Genomic DNA, 18,612 nt, shown 5'->3' with positions numbered 1-18,612 from the left:
TTTAAATGACTCAAAGACAAGCAAAGAGATGCATATAGATACAGAAACGGAATTCGATGAGCTAGTTCTGTACTTAGAAATTATTGATGGCATTTCGTTTGATAGAAAGGCTTCTAAAGCATCTTTCCCGTGTCTGTGACTGGGGTCTCTGTGGGCTGTGAGCTGTGATGACAACGCTGTCGCTGTCCCAAGGTGGTATGGCAGCAGATTGTCTGTCCCCTCTGGGTAGCTGGGCCCTGCACACTGTCAAAATGTGTTTTGTACATTATCTGTCACCTCTGTTCCTGGTTCTTCTCCAAAGGCCCTCTCCTTGAATATGGTGCCTTTCAAAGGCAGTTAGCAGACTAAACTAAGAGTAAACAGCACACACCTTTCAGCATGGGAACTTTGTGAATTCTTTTTCATTCACTCGTGATGTCTTCTTATTTTTAACGTCCTTATTCTCAACTGTGTTCTAGATAATTGAGGCTCTGAATGAAGTGATTTTTGTGGATGAAGTCTTTGGTTTTAGATATAAACGGTTATTTGCTGCATCTGTTCATACAACCAGAACATTTCCCAGCTCAGATAGTTTTCTTTGTAGTCCAACACTGGCTTTTAGTAAGGCCACCATAAAAATAGACATTTTAAAGAGAATGGGGGAGGTGTACTAATGTATACCAGTGAAGATTAAGGAGTATATATAGTAAGATTCTTGTAGAAAGCCAGTTCCTCGGCAATCTGGCTGAGGGTTTTGGCAGGGAGGAGGCAGGAGTGCTCACTGCTGACCTACCCTTCAGGGGCAGGTGATCCCTTGGCACTTTATATGTATGAACCTATTTAATATTCCCCCAAACTCGATGAGGGTGTAGGATTTAACTTATACCCTTTAACTATTTAACTCAGCTCTTCCTCCATGAATCCATGTTAATGCTTTAAATGGCTCATTCAGTTAAGGGTCTGCCTTTGGCTCAGGTCATGACTCCAGGGTCCTGGGATGCAGCCCCTCATTGGGCTCCCTGCTCAGCGGGGAGCCTGCTTCTCCCTCTCCCTCTGCCCCTCCTCCCTGCCTGTGTGTGCATGTGTGCTCTCTCTCTCTCTCTCTTTCTGTCAAATGAATAAATAGAACCTTTTAAAAAATAAATAAAAAGAGAGAGACAAAAAAATTGTCTATATGATTTTAGTTTCATTATGACAAAACGTAATTCTCTGAAAATGTATTAGAAGTCAGGAGACTTGGATTCTAATTCTGAGTGTGCTCCTGGTTGGGCATGTGACTCCATTTCCCCTCCAGGTCCCGTCTATAAAAGGGTGGGAGGCAGGGGAGGGAGGACAAGACGTTACCTAAGGTCCTCAGCATGTTGGAATGATACGATTTTGATTTAAGCCCTAATGCATTACAACTTCCTTTCTTGGTTAGATATTCATCAACAATGAATGGCACGAATCCAAGAGTGGAAAAAAGTTTGCCACATATAATCCTTCAACTCTAGAAAAAATATGTGAAGTAGAAGAAGGAGATAAGGTGAGTGCTTCCCCCACTACCACCCCCACCCCCAGAGTAATTAAATTACAGATAACTAAAGGATAAGGAGGTGGTTTGGCTTAGCTGTAAGACAGACCTGGCCCATACTTGGGGTAGGACCTAAGTGAGCTCCTTCTCAGACACATGGCCCAGAATGGGATCAATTAGGGACGATCCATTGCAGAGTCACTCTCCTTTGATAGATGTTCCCCCGTCTATAAGGATGACCTCAGCTATCCTCATCACATGGCTAAAGGAAAGGTTTTTATCAATGATTTGAACCTGGAGGCATGAAACCATCTTTCCAGAAAGCATTTCCGGCTGGTATGTTTCACCAAGTGCAGCATTCTAGCAGGAGACACTAAAAAAAAAAAAAAAAAAAAAAAAAAAAAAAAAAAAAAAAAAAAAACCTTAAAGGGAAAACGACTTGCTAACCAAGTCATGCGGGGGTAATAACATCATGCAATCACCAGATTTCTCTGAAATGATCACAGAAAGCTACAGTCTTTGTAATGATGTATGTACTTATATATATAAGGGACTTCTGGCATGTATCCTTGATACATTTCAAAGCCGGAAAGTATCTTTTAAATATATGTGCCATTAGAGGAAAGGTTGAAGGTAAAGATTTTCTAAGGAGGGAAGAGAAATCTAAACCTCTCCTCAACCACTAATCATCTGATGTTCTTCTAAGTGTATGGGTAACATTGAATATGGGCAAGGTGAAAGATACCTGTAAAATAGGCTTGAATTTGATCCCACCAGTGAGAGTTCTGTAACAGGCAGTTCCCCCCACACAGTGGTTCTACCTGTACAGACTCTCATATGCACAGTCCCTCAAGCTAAGCTCTGTTTACAAAGATAGTAGCATCAAGGAGCTCATCTCTATATGACATGAGGACATGGGGTGGCTAGGGCGTGGGGGGCATGATGTGGAGTGGGATCCCAGTGGGTGATCCCCAAGTACAGTACCCAGTTATCAAGGAAGAGAATGAGATCCCTGCCCCAGGCTCTGGTTTTCCCTTGGTCTGGAGGACTGCTCTGAGAACCCAGAAACAGAGGCTCTCCCGTCCACTGCAGTTGGAGAGGCCCCGGCCTCCAACCCAGAGCCTGGGACGAGGAGACACAGGATCTTGGTGGAGTATCACTCTTAACTGCATCGGCAGCCCTTGCCTGCTGTATACACTTCCCTAGGGAAATGAGGCTCAGCGGGGCCTGGGACATGAGCCATTGCTCATCAGCAACCAAGCCTTAACTCATTTTCCTGAAATAAGAATGAGTGACATTAAACAGCTCTAAACAGCTCTCACTTCTTTCCTTTTAAGAAGAAGGTTCCATTGTGGTTCTCCTATGGGTGCACAGAAAATCCAGTTCCTGCCCATGGAATGGTGCAACACTTCTGCCCCGCCGAGTAGGGGCGGGGTGAGGGGGGGTAGGGTGGAGGTGAGGCCGAAGAAGAGAAAAGTTCCAGATCCTCCCTGTCTGTGGACTTTTCCGATGTGGTCAGTTCTGAGATCCCGAGAAGCATTCATGCCCTGTTCTCACTTGCGGACCGCAGTCCTCAGCTTGAATAAAATGCCAAGACAGACATTTCCCACCTAACTGATGAACTGCAGGGGTGTGTGTGTCCAAACTGAGCCAGCAAGTGGAAAATCTTTTCCCATTTGGGTCACCAAGAAAAATAATTAAGGTCGGTTGTCTTACAAGCTATTTTAACACGCTTTTATAATCAGAAGGGAAGTTCATACTTGGCCGATGTAGAAATCTTGAAAAAGATACATGATGTAAAGACGCAAAAAGTCACCTGGAAGCCCCGACCAGGTCCAGTGATCTCAAACTGAGCTGCCACCTTGACCACCACCACCCTCCCTCCTCTGCAGCGTGATGGAGGCAGGTGTCTGCTAGCCGATGAAACTGACTGCTGAGTTCCCAAAACGCAGTTCCTACAAGAGGTGACACACTCTTTTCTGGTTTTTGGCCACTCAGCTTGACGTGGATAAGGCAGTGGAGGCCGCACATGCCGCCTTCCAGAGGGGCTCACCCTGGCGCCGCCTGGATGCCCTGGGCCGTGGCTGGCTGTTACATCAGTTGGCTGACCTTGTGGAGAGGGACCGCGCCATCCTGGCTGTGAGTATATGTACACAGGCGGCAGGGCAGGAGTGGGACCACCTGGCCCCCTATGGGGCTTGGGGGAGATCCAGGGTGCTGATTTTGTATGGAGGTAGATGTGTTGGGTCCTTTGAGGTCTAGCTCTCTGGCAGGAGGCACACCTGCCAGAGAGGTGTCCACACCTTCTAGCTCCAAACCCTTTCTGTTTTGAAGTCAGACTTTTGCCTCCCCCCGCCTTTGTTCTTGACCAAGAAGTTGCCTGGAGGAAGTTCAGCTGCGTTGGTGGCTCCCAGACTCAGGAGGATCATGGCCCACCAGATGATTGAGGCCATATCCTGGTCCTACCTGTACATTTATGAAATTAACTTTTTTAAAAAGATTTTTTATTTATTTATTCATGAGAGACAGAGACAGAGAGAGAAGCAGAGACATAGGCAGAGGAAGAAACAGGCTCCATGCAGGGAGCCCCATGTGGGACTCGATCCTGGGTCTCCAGGATCCCGCCCTGAGCTAAAGGCAGATGCTCAACTGCTGAGCCTCACCCAGGTGTCCCAATTAACTCTTTTTTTTTTCTACCTGAAATCTCTTTTATTATTAAGTCTAACTTCATCCTAGGTGACAGGATCCATGAAATTACAGGTTTAATGTGCTGGCATATATATTTTTTTCAAATACTTATTAAAATAGATGCCACCACTTAATATAGAAAATATTTCCCATAGAACTTAAAAATGACCCCATTTCACCCCTGAATTGTGCAGTGGTGAGCATGTGTGGAGTGATGGTGAGAGCAGGGTAGCCTGGTCATGGGGAATCTTAGGGTATCAAAGACCTCAACTCCAATCCCAGCTCAGGACCCTGAGATCATGACCTGCACCAAAGGCTGATGCTTAACCAGCTGAGCCAGCCAGGCACCCCAGTTCCCTCCTCTCTTGATTTGATGTCTGGAACGAGCAGTAGAATAGCTACCTACATGGAGACCGCATCGTCCAGGACACTGAAATTGTTTTTGCCTGTGGATATGTGATTTGGGGCTGGAGAGTGGGGGAACTGTGTATCTGGGGTGCTGCTCTTAGGTGCATTGCCCCGAGGGTGCGTCTGCATAGACAGCTGAGCTCTCCTGCCTTCTGGCCCAGTCAGGCAGTCCAGCATGTTTGCCCCCAGTCCGGACGAGGGCGGCTCCCTCTCAGGGTCAGCGTTTCTGTCCGTGGAGCCTCTGGCTTCTTCCTGCAATGAGAGCCAGCCTCAGCTCTCTCAAGCTGCCAGACTGGCTTTTTCAAAAACATTTCTGTTTTCACCCAGCATGAGCTCATCGGTCTGCAATGTCCGTGGGGGCTAATAGCAGGCGGGAGAGGATGTGCCCTGGGCACCCCTCCCCACCCTGTCCCCAAGCGTCAGTATCATCTTAGGGAGCAGGGGCTGGGGAGCCACCTTTGCCTTCAGCCCGCCCCATGGTCCTGGGAGAGACAGAGCAAGTTGCCTCTGTCATTGGGACCTTGCTGCCCACGAGAAACGAGATCCAGCTCTTTGCCACATCATGAAAGGAACAAGAGAATGACTGGCAAATACAGTTCTTCGAACCAGGACCACATCACCCTCCACCTCCATAGGGTTTTCCTGCATTTTCATGCAGCGAAGTGTTCCTTTCCATCACATTCTCTGGCCGCCTCAGTGGTTTTGACAGAGCTACGTATTCACTTCTGTATTCAATGTTTAGAAACAGATGTGGGGGACCTGGCAGCCCCACGTTGCTCCCCTTCTGGAGGCACCTGGGGCCCAGGCTCTGGCTCTTCAGGTGCTCTTTCTGGAAACCTCCAAATAGGGGCCCTCCCTGTTTACTCTCTTTTCAACCCAAGCCCTGTTTCTGGGCCTCCTCATTCTAAGCCTTGGCACACGAACGGAGTCTCAGGGCAGGTTCGTGGGGCCCTTTTCTTCACTCTTTTCTATCTGCAAGTTACAGGGTGTCAATTTTTCAGAAGGCATGTTTTTCTCTTAAAATGTCAAAGGGAGTAAACTCGAGAGCAGCTGTGGTTTACTCATGGTCCAGCCGCAATAACTGTTTCAAAGTCCCAATCGGTAGCTGACACTTGATTTCCCTGGTCCAGTCCTGTCCACTCATCTGTGAATCTTTTTTTATGCTTAAAAAGAATTTCCTGTCTACACTCATTATGATCCCAGTTTTGCTTGGACAGCTTCCATAGAACCAACCTGGCAAATTCATGTTGTCACTCTGGGAAGCAAACTTGCCCAAGTTAATAACAAAAGAGAGCCAACGTTTGCTGAATACTCACCGTGGACCAGGCTTGTTGTTAGACACTTGGCCTGCACTTTGATGATCCCAATGCAGAGATGAGGACACCGAGGCCCAGAGAGTTTCAGGAACCTGTCTAAGGTTATCCAGCCAGAGAAAGTAAGCCAGGGCTAGAGGCAGGAATGCCCTGCAGGCTATGCCATGGTCCCCTGCCTTTCTCTTCCTTGTCCTATCCCAGAAAAGGGCTAAGAATAAACTCCTGGTCCCACTGACAGATCCACAGGTACTGTCAGGAGTAGCCTGGTCCTGGGCCTTTTGGCATGATTTGCAACAGTTGGGTTTCCCATGGGAAAACAAGTTTCAACTTGGAATTTAACTTAATAGGAGCCAGAGATACAGTGACTGGATGTTACCTTGGCCTGAGCAGCATCTGCTGGGGGGCACGGGGATACATAACAGACTCAGACCAGCCCTGTAACCTTCAGCAACTCACAGTCCTGTTTCCTTGGTGTCCCCAAGTAAGGATCGCCAAAAAGGAAGATGACCATAATCATCACAGCTTTTACTGTCATCATGAAACAGTTAGCATGGCACTTCCTGTGGGCAGGCCCTGTCTTAGCCCTCACCCCAGCCCTCATGAAGCAAGTACCCCTATTATTACTATTATTATTATTATTATTATTATTATTATTATTATTAAACAGATGAGGAAACTGAGTCAGGGAAGGATTTGAGGGCTTGCTGCCCAGTGAGGGGAGCAGTTGCTCCTGTTTAGGAATGCGTGGCTCCTCCCTGAAGCAAAGTTCTGATAGTCTCCTGGAGCACCCTATGTAGCCATTCTGCAGTCTTCCTAGATGCAAATGTCCTGGAGCAGCAGCCTAAGGAGTGGTCACTGTGCTGGCTGGAAGTTAGATGCCCCAAATTCAGTGTTCCACTGGGTGACCTTAGGTATCTTCAGCCTTGGTGTGGACACCTTGAAGTGACAACAGAGGTGTCAAAGCCAGAGATGAGGTATATGCAGGTGCACGTGGAGGGGCCTTTCTTCCCCAGTGAATCACCAGCTCACTGCATGGACTCTAAAATGAGAATCTAGCCCCAGGCTATGTGTCAGGGTGGCCACTTCCTGCAGAGATGGATGACAGGCGGTTTTAGCGCCGGGCTCAACTGGGGCCGCTTGTCTGAAGGACAAAGGAGTCCTCTTAAACCCAGGCTGGAAATAGAAAAGAATCCTGCCATTGAGCGGCTGCACACTCGCCCTGGGTAATCACCTCCCTCACCACAAGGACGAGCCTACTCCTTCCAACTGTGCATCCGGCTTCGGCAGCCCAGTTGGGGAGGACTGTGCCTTTGTGCTGGTGGCACTACCCTTTGGGGGCTCTGTCACTCTTTCTATAGCCACACTGGTCAGCCTAGCCAGGAAGGAAGAACCTGCATCCCCACCCCTTATTGCTAGAGGAAGAGAGCGCTCTCTCCCGCCTCCCCAAAGGCAGCCAAACTCACGAGAGCCCCCTGGGAGTGCACAAACCCCTGTGGCCAGGCCACACAGTTGAGACAGCTGTGCTCCAGACAGAAGACTAAATACAAAGACCGTGTCTTCCTTCCCAGCGAGGCTCCAAATCGGACTTTTACTGCTGTTCTTCATGGGGACACATGCCCATGCCCTAGCCAATCCCCTAGACTGGGGTGTTTTGAAAGAAAAGTCATCCTTGACAATCTGAGACAGGTCTTAAAGGAAATGGAGTGTCTTGCTTTCTGAAGGGACACGGGGAACATTGCGCGTGCAGTGTCAGAGGACTGTGCTCTCTTCTCCTGCACCGATAGCCTTAACCACCTGATGGCTAAAAAGGAAACTATATCTGAAATAGATGTTGTCTTTGTATTGCAGACCCTGGAAACGATGGACACGGGGAAGCCGTTCCTTCATGCCTTTTTCATCGATCTGGAGGGCTGTATTAAAACCCTCAGATATTTTGCAGGGTGGGCTGACAAAATACAGGGCAGGACCATCCCCACAGGTGAATGAACACAGGATTCCTAGCCTCATGGGAGGGGGAGAGGGGAGGAGCGTTGGTTTTGGGGGGCTTTGTCTTCTCTTTGCTCCAGCTAGCCTTTTCAGAGCACCCCTGGTTTTTCCCTCCCAAGGCACCCTGCCCTATTGTAAAAGAAGTGGCACTGTGGCAATTTCTTCTCCTAAGGAATTTTACTTTTCTAAAACTTTTTTAAAGATTGTGTTTATTTATTTGAGAAAGAGAGAGAGTGAGCACAAGCAGCAGGGAGAGGGAGAAGCAGGCTCCTGCTGAGCCAGGAGCCCAACACTCAATCCCAGAACTCCAAGATCATGACCTGAGCCAAAGGCAGATGCTCAACCCACTGAGCAATCCAGGCGCCCCAGGAATTTTACTTTGAAAATTGAGTTAAAGATCATTTCTTTGTGGACTAGACAAGACTTTGAGCTGACACCTTTGTGGGCTTCTTGGTTTCTTTCTCATCTTTTTGCTACGTAAAATCCTTATAGGTGAATCCCAGTGTATTCTCCATATTACCTCTCTTCCAGATGACAATGTTGTGTGCTTCACCAGGCATGAACCCATAGGTGTATGTGGGGCCATCACTCCTGTAAGTATGGTGACTTTTCTAGATAGATCCATGTAGATCCTGCCCCACTCCCCTGTAGTCTTTAGAACCAGTTTCTGGTGTGTTTTGATCACAGCACAGTTAACCGAACATTTGCGCTGTGGCCTGGGGCTGGATACTTGAGAGATACCAGGATGGGTTCCATCCAATTCCTGCTCTCAAGGCGCTGACTCCTGAAGTACAGCAGAAGGCACTGTGGATTGCAACCAGAGGGCTCAGGAATGACCAGTTTCTCTAGGGCAGCCGTCTCTTAAGTGGGCCTTGAGAAAGAGTTGTTCAATAGGAAAACAGGTTATCTAAGCAGTAGGAATGGTCTATGTGAAGGTTTCCAGGTGCCTGAGCTACTTGGAGGACAACAGCAGGATAGCTGGTGAGGCCACACTTAGATGAGGACGAGATGAGGAAGAGGAGGAGCACACATCAGGGGATACAGGCCCGGCACCTGATGGGCTGTGGCTGCCAAGGGCCTGGAACTTTATTCACTGGGCAGGTTCCAGGGAATGTGGTGATGCTGCCCATCTATCAAAGGAAGTCCCAGGCCACTGCAGTACCTGGGCAGGAGGCTGGGCAGACACGTGGCACCTTGGAAGGAAGCTACATCCCTTCTACCAACAGTTGAGAGCCTGCTGTATGCCCAGCATGGCCCCAGGGTACCAGATCCTGAAGCCATGGAGGGAAAGGGCCTGGCCTTTTGCCCCTGAGGAACTTGCAGGGCAGTTAAAAGGCTGAGGAAGGAATCTCCATCAAGAAAAATGAGAGGACAGGAACTGTTTGAGGAGCTCCTGCTGCAAGCAGAAGCATGGATTTGAAAGCTCATAAGGCAATTTGATTTGGTAGAGTTTAGTGTCTAATCGAAGGCTGGAGGTGAGGCCTGGCTGGAATTGAGTGGATGGTGTTGCTGGTTGATTTGAGGAAGACTAGAGGAGAAGTAGGTTGAGGTGGAGGGACATGAAAGCTGAAGGTCATTCTGGGCAGGTGTGGTAGAGAGGCCAGTGGAAGAGCCAAGCAAAGAGTTCCATTAGGCATCTGCATCTTTGGGTCTGGAGCTCAAGAGAGAGGTGAGGGCTGGAGCTACCCCACAGGCAGTGGTCACGACAGAGGTGTTTCTGCCCACCAAGTTGGGAGGGGGTTATCCAGAGAGAGGTACAGAATGGGAGAAGAAGAGGGCCTGGGGCCAAATCCCATGGACTATCAGGGGATCCCACTGAGAAGTCTGAGCATTTAGGGTCAGGAGCATCCCAGGAATGGAATACAGTTCCAGAAAAAGACTATGGTCAACAGGGGCCTTTCCTTTATAGGAATAAAAAAGACATAAATACAACTGTCAGATTTGCTCACCAACATCGGTGTCAGGATATTAGGTGCAGTGGAAGTCCCACTGCTGGGACTTACATAAGAGGATCTGGGCAGGTGGGCACAGCTCTTCCAAGAAGCTTCAAAGGGAAAGAAGGATGCTGCTGGAAGTGACAGAAGCCAAGGGAAGGTATGGATTTTCTTGTTGGATAGGAAAGATGATGATATTTGTGTGCTAAGGGGGTGGGGAATCCAGGAAGCAGAGGCGACCCCGATCATTAGTCGGGGGAACCCAATACAATACCTGCCATCATTTAGCTGAGCATATTGGCCCTTGGGAACTGGAATCTTATGTTTATTGTCTAGAGGTAGGAATTCCAGACAGAGCTGGGGGAGGAATTGTAATGGCAGTATCATGAGGTGGTCACCCTCGGCCAGCCCTGTCGGTGTAGCTTTGCAGAGAGCTCTTATGTTTGGCATCCTTGGAACATAAGGAGCCGAAGGAACTCCTTTGGAATGAGAGTGGTTGAGGGACAGCTAGAATCAAGCTACCTGCTGTCTTAGAGATGCTTGTCTTCATTTTGCCTCATCAAAGATACTACTCGGAGTGGCAGTGTAGCAGAGGACACAGGCTATGAATCCTGGCCTTTACCTGCTAGTTTGTGATCTTGGGCAAGTCACTTTCCCTTCCGTGCCTCATCTGGAAATGGAGGTGATAATATGACTGTATCATATGGATGGGTAGGGATCAAATGAGTTAAGTGTTTGTGAGTGGCTAGAACAGGACCTGGAACAGAGTTAATGTTCAGTGGCTGTTAGGCTTCTTGTCACAATGACTTTGGTATCCTTGCCTCTGTAGTTGAAAGATGACAGGAAAAGCATTTCCCAAACTGAATTTCAACAAATAGCAATTCAGTGGGGGTTTCGTATGTTATTCTGGAAGAAGAGGAAGGTCCTGTGACATCTGAGTTTAGGAGGGGCGGGCCTCACTCCTGCAGTATTTTTCAGATCCTTTAACTCATTGATGGCATCATAAACCTCCAAGAGGAGATGTAGGGCACATACAGCAGAAACCTCTTTGCAAAGACTACTTATTAACATCTCCTAGAACGCAGTCTAGGAAGTACGGGGCAGGAATGCAGTTCCGATCTTTACACACCCCTATATTACCTCTTATGCCCCAAATCTAGACCATGCAAACAGATATCCTGCATGGAGACACTGCTGGGCCTCCAGGACAAGGTGCAGGGTGGATCCAGGCACCCCACCCCCGCACCCCCTGCAAGTTCCTCTGTGTTTCATTGTAGTGGAACTTCCCTCTGCTGATGCTGGTGTGGAAGCTGGCGCCTGCTCTCTGCTGTGGGAATACCATAGTTGTGAAGCCAGCGGAGCAGACTCCCCTCACTGCCCTTTATCTGGGCTCTCTGATCAAAGAGGTAAGGCACCTGAAAAAGAAAGAAAATATTATGCATTGTTGATAATATTCCCACTCCTCAGAACCAGGCCACTGTCACAAGATAACGCTGCCCCGTGGAGCTGAGCTGTGCGTGACAGTGCCAGCCTGCTCACAGCCGAGTGGGAAGGGAACGGCTCCTGTGTTGCACTTGGCAACTGTACACTCTTTCTCTTGCCTGTGGTCACTGAGCTAGAAGAAACTCATTCCTCCCACTGATCCTAATGAGAATACTTAACTCTTATTATGGGTTCAAACCTATGGTTTAGGAGCAAATGTTTTGTCTAGAGAATTTGCAGCAGGGTCACCGGAGAGGGAGCCAACTCTTTGGAGGTTCTCCGGGCCTTGCATTTGTGGTGGAGGAAATGGCCCATTTTTATCTTGGAGGGGTAATCTTGCCAGCTCCCACTGAAGGGGCTGCACCAAAGGGGGGACTCCCTCACCCAAGCCTCCCCACCAGTGCTCTGCTCTGGGACTCTGGGACAAGTGTTTTCCCCTCCCCAAGCCCTGCCCTCGCAGCCACTTTGTCGGAAAACATGCAGCCCAAAGAAACACCTCCTTCCAGACACACCTGGCAACACGCTTCAGTGGATCTGTGCCCCACTTGTATGTAGCAAAGAGGTTAAAAACGAAACAGGAAGGGAAGAGGGATGGGAGAAAAGATTCATTCATGTCCTTTCTCAGCTGGGCTCATACGATCCGGAAGCATGACCTTTACCACTTAGAAGTAAGGCTGCAGCCACCTGGAACCGACAGGTTTTGCACCTCCCTTTGCCTGGTGATGGAGGACATGATGATGTTCTGTTAATGAGACTCACAGATTCTAAGGTCACGACCATTAACACACAGCACCTAGAGAAACGAAAGACTCACTCCTGCACCATGTCCTAAAATCTTGCCTAAGATCATGCAGTTTTAATAGCATTAGATATTAGATTAAGTAATGATTCATTAAATAGCATCCCCCCCACCTCATTCATTTGTGGTGTCCTTGGTTAACCAAGAGGCCACAGGTGTAAAGCAGGAAGCTTGACTGAAAGAAGCGGCGGTCCCCACCATCAGGGTATGCCGGCTCCGGGCGTGGCTCAGGTTCAATAAGCAGGAGCTTTGAGGGAGTGATACCGAGTTGCCATTTGGAACATTGATAGGGCAGGTTTAAAGAGTGGGATCTGAGGCTCAGAGAGGATTTTTTGTGGGAGCCTCTGAGCCTGGGAGGTTGTAACCAAGGTATCTCTTTTCTCCCCGAGAATACATATGCATAGACAGATCCACACAGAGGTACTTAAGGACACGCACAGAATGGTGCTCGACTGTGGAGCCTCACCGCCATTTTGCTCAGACACCATTTTGGGTTATGAAGAGCTGCCTGGAAGGAAGGGTGGATGTACGCCTCACTCAGGCACAGCACGCACACTGGTTGCCTGGGTCTGGGTCCTGGGGTGGCTGTATGACTGGGGCCCTGGCTTCCCAGTGAGGATGCCACGGTGCTTGTGGACATCCTACAGCCCTGGGTCTCTCCGCCCAAGCGTGGTCTGTGGTAGACACTGGTCCAATCTCCTGTTCTGAATGCCACCTCGATTTCCATCCAGGTCGGATTCCCTCCAGGAGTGGTCAACATCGTGCCAGGATTTGGGCCGACGGTGGGAGCAGCAATTTCTTCTCACCCTCATATCAGCAAGATAGCCTTCACGGGGTCCACCGAGGTAACTCTCCTCACTGGCTGTTGGTCAACATAGCAGTCATTGTATGATCTGAGACCAGGGTATTTTTTCCTTTGAACAGCTAAATGATGAGTTATTACCCTAAGTATGACCACGTTTTAGTACATAACAGTCATTAAAAAAAAAAAAAAGTAAATCATTAAAGACACTGGTCCAGTTTCCAAACTAAATAAACATCAAATAGAACTCAGAAGCCTTAGAAGAAAAGATTGGTAGATAAGATAAAATAAAAATGTAAAGCATCTGTAGGAAAAACAACGTCACAATCAAAGTTAAAGGATAAATAGCAATCTGGGAGGAAAATAGTCATAATTTATACAGCTCTCCAAGGCTTAAAAATCCATAATATCCCTAAAAATCAATGAGAAGGAAAAACAAACAGACAAAGCACACAGAATGGTGGGACAGTGAATAATTCAGAGAAGAGAAACACCAAACATCCAATAAGCTTGACCTAGCTCGTTGGTAATCAGGGAAATGCAAGTGCACATTCAAAGGAAAGTCAGGAGTCTCCTTTTTTCTGTCAGATTGGTAAAAATTGGAATCTGGTATAATGGAGGCTGTGGGAGGATAGGCACTCACCCGCACCCGTCCCGAGGCACAGGGCCATGTTGTACTACCGATCACAAATTTGATCTTCAGATTCAGGAATTCCATTTCAAAGCAACTACTTAGAGAGATGTTCTCACGAGCCTCCTTCAAGGACCTGTTTTGCCATATTACTGCATCCATTCTGGACGAGGTGTTATAGCCATTCCAATAAGGAAAACTGTCTGCCATCTGTGGTTGCAGCACAATAAAAGCACACTGTGGGAACATAGCTATAGTATTAGGAAGAGTGTGTGTGGAGAGAAACAGAAATTGTCCATGAGACACCCAAGAAATTCTTCCTATGGCCACCTCTGGACAGGTCCTGGGACACAGGGTAGGGGGAGATGTAAACTCTCCTCCTTTTAAGTGCTACACACCTGTATGTGGAATTATTTTTAATATTCTGAGAGAGAAATGAGTAAATGCTTCCCAAGTAGTAAGAGTCCCCATCTCCCCACTAATTTGGTCCAGCCAGGAGCCTGAGCCCCCTCCTGTGGTCTGCTGGTCAGTACTGCCTCCACCCTCGTTTGCTGGCTGGAGTGAGCATTGCTAGAGAAGCCGAGTCAGGGGCCCGGCATGGTGTCACAATAGCTGTGGGTGCTCAGCATGCCCAATGGAGCAGCAGCTCCATGCCTGACTTGGGGAGATGAGGGGCCAGAGAGGTGCCAGGCATGGCTCCTGCCCTCTGGCTGCTGCCCCTCCTAATAGCAGAGTCATCCCTTCTCCTCCCCCTGCCTGGCTTTTCTGCCTGAACCCTCTCTAGGCGTCTGTAGGGCTGCCCATGGGTCCAGGGGGGTGGTGCTCTCACTCGCAGCTAACCTCGAGGACAAGAAAGTGGTCTCTGTGGTCCTAGAGATTGCTCAACTGGCAGGCATCTCCATCAGTGGGGGGCGGGGGTGTTTTCCCACCCTAGGTCCGCCTGCTGCATCCAGCCGGGAGAGCACACCCCAACCCACAAGGAATGGCCAGCCTGTGCACACTAGTTTTGCTTCTGTCACTCTCTGGGAACGATCACTGTCACCGCGGAACTATTTCAAATGTCATTCAGTCCATCACCCGCGAGCTGGCCAATTTTTGAACTTTTTTTCTTTTAAAGATTTTATTTATTTATTCACGAGACACAGAGAGAGAGAGAGAGAGAGAGAGAGAGAGAAAGGCAGAGACACAGGCGGAGGGAGAAGCAGGCTCCATGCAGGGAGCCCAATGTGGGACTCGATCCTGGGACTCCAGGATCATGTCCTGGGCCGAAGGCAGGCGCTAAACCGCTGAAGCACCCAGGGATCCCTTAATTTTTGAAATGCACTCATGCCTTAGTCTTGGGGCAAACAGCCTCAGCCCGAGAAGAGCCCAGCCCTGCCTCTCGCTAGCTGTCTGGCTCTAAGTGTCCATGTGCGCAGTCGTCTCCTGAGAGTCTCCCCAGCTCTGAATCTGGGGGGCCTGCTCTGGGATGGGCCAAGCCTAGCCTCTCGCAATGTGTGGAATGATAGGCAGACCCTTTAGGCACGTGAAGGAGGCTGGTGAGTGAATGTCCCAATCCTCTCTCTTAGCCCTGGGGAAGCCTCAGTCCTGAGTCTGTTGCCAGAGAATTGGCTCCTTCTCCTCCTGATGATCAGCTTCCCCATTAACCATAACTTTTTGAGATTCCCTCAGATTATACCAAAGAGCCACATGGAACCACATCCCCCACGAGTGAGGGTTGGAACAACTGCCCCTGGGTCCCCTTGAGCCCTTTACCAGACTGGCTGTCCCAGTCTGCTGCCAGGAAGGATGGGCACCAGGACTAGTGACTAGCTGACTCTGCCGCTAGCCAGCTCTGTGGCTGTGGGCAAATCCCTGGGCCTTCCAAAGGCTCCCACTCCACCCCTGTAAGTGGAGCAGCTCAGATGGAGGATTTTGGTGATGTCAAAGTCTGATCCATGAGGAGATGTGGGGAGAGGCCACAGGAGTGGAGAGGCATCATCATGGCCCAAGGCACCTAGGTGGAGAGGCAGAGAATCCCTGGCCACGTTGTGCTTGTTGCCTCCTAGGCTCGTCCAAAATGTTCAAACCAGGTCTTGCCCCATCCAAAGTTTCATCCAGTTTGTTTTTCATCCTGAAGGTTGGAAAGTTGGTTAAAGAAGCCGCCTCTCGGAGCAATCTGAAGAGGGTGACGCTGGAGCTTGGGGGGAAAAACCCCTGCATCGTATGTGCTGATGCTGACTGTGAGTCTCTCCCCTTCTGGGCATTGCTGGGGCTTAGGCAGTCCATAAATCTCTCCCTGCTTCCTTGCCCAAGTTCAGAATGAACTGAGAGAGAAACACACACACACACACACACACACACACACACACACACACACACAGGCTGTTTTTCCACTTTGGGTTGTCCTGCCGTAACTAGGCAGATGGTGATCTAAACATCAGCTTTATAGCTCATAGAAAAGCTGCATTGGAAAGAAACATGTCCTATGCGGTGGCCCAGAGGCTGCCTGTTTCTGTCCTTCGAGATTATGTTTATGGTTCCCATCCCTGCAGAGCTGGGGCCACAAAGAGCAGATCCAGATTCTTCTCCAGAGCCCCCTGTGCAGGGAGATGGCCAAGAGAAGGAGGAGCAGGGCAGGTGCTCCCCACTCACAGGCATTAATCAACCTCCCTCCCCCCGATCAGTATTTCCTGCAGTGCTTAGACTCTCAGAAACTTGAGATGTTTCTTCCTTCTCAGGCCTGACAAGTGAGAGGCCAGTGGCAGCAGACCCTTAAAAATATCGCCCATGTCTGGGTTCTCTCTCTCTCTCTCTCTCTTTCTCTCCACCGCCTCTGCCCTGGAAAAGCAACCCTGCCCAGCAGCTCAGGGGCAGTTTGTGTCTTACCAGAGCTTCATGACACAATATGAAACTATCTGTTGTTCTTGGCTGTCATGTCCAGAAGAAGGAAGAAAGGGCCTCATTGGGCATTCATTCACCTGCTGACAGGGTCAACCGCCAAGAAGCATGATTTCCCAGATACCCTGAAGCACCTTGTAGAATAGCCTCCCCCACCTGCCCACTGGTGCCAGAAATTCCTTTCATGGAGAACAAAGCTTCCCATTCCACACTCCCGATAAGGTGGGAACTGCAAATATCCCGAGTAAAATTATTCTAGCACCATTTCTTGCTAAGGTGTAAAGGACTGATATCACTTCCTCTCCTTGAAGCTGGCTTTCCATGGGAGAATGGCCTGGGTGAGAAAGCAAGCTTCAGGGAAGGAGGAGGAAACTGGGCATGAAGACAGATTGCTCATATTTTGCCTGGGTTGGTGCTCCTTTGTAGAAGTACCATTGGTGTCGCTACTGGTTTCTGGAGCCACATGGAACAGTTCTGACTGGTGCCCCATTCAGGTCCCATACTCCAGTCCTAAAGAGGCAGGACCCCTGTTTTGGATTCTTGGATCACCATATCTGGGTGCCCCATCTCTATCTCAGCTCATTCCCTCTCCTCACCTGGGAAGAAAACTATAGCTAAACCACAAAACTTCCTGTTTGAGGATTGGTTTTATGATGGTCCTAAATGCCCTCCGGAGCCATCTCCTGCTCCTCCTCCAGGCAGTGCCAGTCCACAAAATTCAATTCTGGCATAACTGGCATCCACCCATGATGTCAATTAGTAACATGCCCCCATCCCCCACCCACTCCTACAGCCACCACCCCTGGCTCCCATCAGGGCACAGGAAGGAAATGAATTTGTTCTTTTAGAGGAGGGACAGTTGTGAGTTGGCACAGAGAAGGGGAGGGTGCAGGGAAGGCAAGATCCTTATGATGCTATCTGCTGCTATAGGGACTTCTATGGAAGACCTGGCTGGAAAGCAATGGTTCGGTTCTCAAAGCAGAGGGCAGCATTCCTCTGAGCTGCTCAAGAGCGATGCTGGGTGTCTGGATGACCTGCCCCATACCCCCAGGGCAGGCAGGGGGGTGGGGGGAGCATGCTTTGGCCTGTGCAGAGGAAAGCTACATTTCCTAAGCAGCAGTATGTGTGTTGGAGGGGAGTGGGGGGTGCACAAAAACCAGCTAACCGTGGAGCACTAGAAGCCACACCAGGAGCTGTAAATGATACCCTGCTGAGCATTCTTCTTCATGAAGCACATCCCCCAAAGATTTTACTTAGTAAGCACCCTTCTAGTTTTAACACGATGTCTGCCCAGTTCAGATTGAGCACCCTTCAGGCAGAATCAGTGCTTTCTTTTTAACCCGTGTGAGTTCTACATGAAGTTAATATTACTTAGACTCAATAGGCAAAAGAAGCTGACTTAATAAGACTTGATGGTGGAGGAGACTCAAGGTGGAAAAGCTCTCACCAATTGGTCTACATCAATACTTGTGGGAGGTTATTCTATAGAACTGTGGGTCCTCTAGAAAGGGGGAGGAGGGATCCCTCTAGAACTGTGGGTCCTCTAGAAAGGGGGAGAGGGAGGGACCCAGGAGCAGGTGAACCAAGAACCAGGGGAATGTAACAACTCTCTGTGCTCCTTAGCAGCAAAGAAGCCCTGCAGTCCTCCCAGGGACTGATTTAACCCCAAACTGGATACACCAGAAATCCTTTTTTCCATCCTCTCTATTGAGAAATGCCGGGAATAAAATTAATTTCTGAAATGCAGCCATTCCCAGGGCTGTTTTCTAGTGCGGGCAATTAGAGTTACAGCTGTCACCAGTCCTGCCCTAACGACTTAATCGCTTCCTCTTGCCCCCGCCATGGCCTCCCCCCCTCCAGTGGACTTGGCAGTGGAGTGCGCCCATCAGGGAGTGTTCTTCAATCAAGGTCAGTGTTGCACAGCCGCCTCCAGGGTGTTCGTGGAGGAGCAGATCTACCCTGAGTTTGTCAGGAGGAGCGTGGAATATGCCAAGAAACGGCCCATCGGAGACCCCTTTGACATCAGAACAGAACAGGGGCCCCAGGTAATCAACTGATATGTCAGTGCGTCTGGGGGCTGAACCAGGCAGCCCCTCTGGCCCTGGCCCCTTACAGCTCTGCTGCTTTTCTATCGATTCCAGGGTCCCTCTCAAAGCAAAAGGGAGGCTGACTAAACTTGCCACTCGAGGCTTTTGTT

The 18,612-nt window shown here is 49.3% G+C and overlaps 1 protein-coding gene across 1 annotated transcript in view; it reads left to right on the top strand.

The window, feature by feature from the left end:
* Positions 1–18,612, top strand: part of ALDH1A3 (aldehyde dehydrogenase 1 family member A3) — a 37,706-nt gene that overhangs the window by 4,144 nt on the left and 14,950 nt on the right. The window contains exons 2-9 of the mRNA XM_038532642.1: positions 1,400–1,504; positions 3,491–3,631; positions 7,750–7,879; positions 8,419–8,480; positions 11,099–11,227; positions 12,834–12,947; positions 15,655–15,757; positions 18,276–18,460. Of these exons, the coding sequence (XP_038388570.1) occupies positions 1,400–1,504; positions 3,491–3,631; positions 7,750–7,879; positions 8,419–8,480; positions 11,099–11,227; positions 12,834–12,947; positions 15,655–15,757; positions 18,276–18,460 (969 nt within the window). The remainder of the gene's footprint in view (positions 1–1,399; positions 1,505–3,490; positions 3,632–7,749; positions 7,880–8,418; positions 8,481–11,098; positions 11,228–12,833; positions 12,948–15,654; positions 15,758–18,275; positions 18,461–18,612) is intronic.

This window comes from Canis lupus, chromosome 3 (genome assembly GCF_011100685.1).
Source record: "Canis lupus familiaris isolate Mischka breed German Shepherd chromosome 3, alternate assembly UU_Cfam_GSD_1.0, whole genome shotgun sequence".
Taxonomy (NCBI): Eukaryota; Metazoa; Chordata; class Mammalia; order Carnivora; family Canidae; genus Canis; species Canis lupus.
The sequence above is the reverse complement of the archived record's forward strand: the minus strand, read 5'-3'. Positions and strand labels throughout refer to the sequence as shown.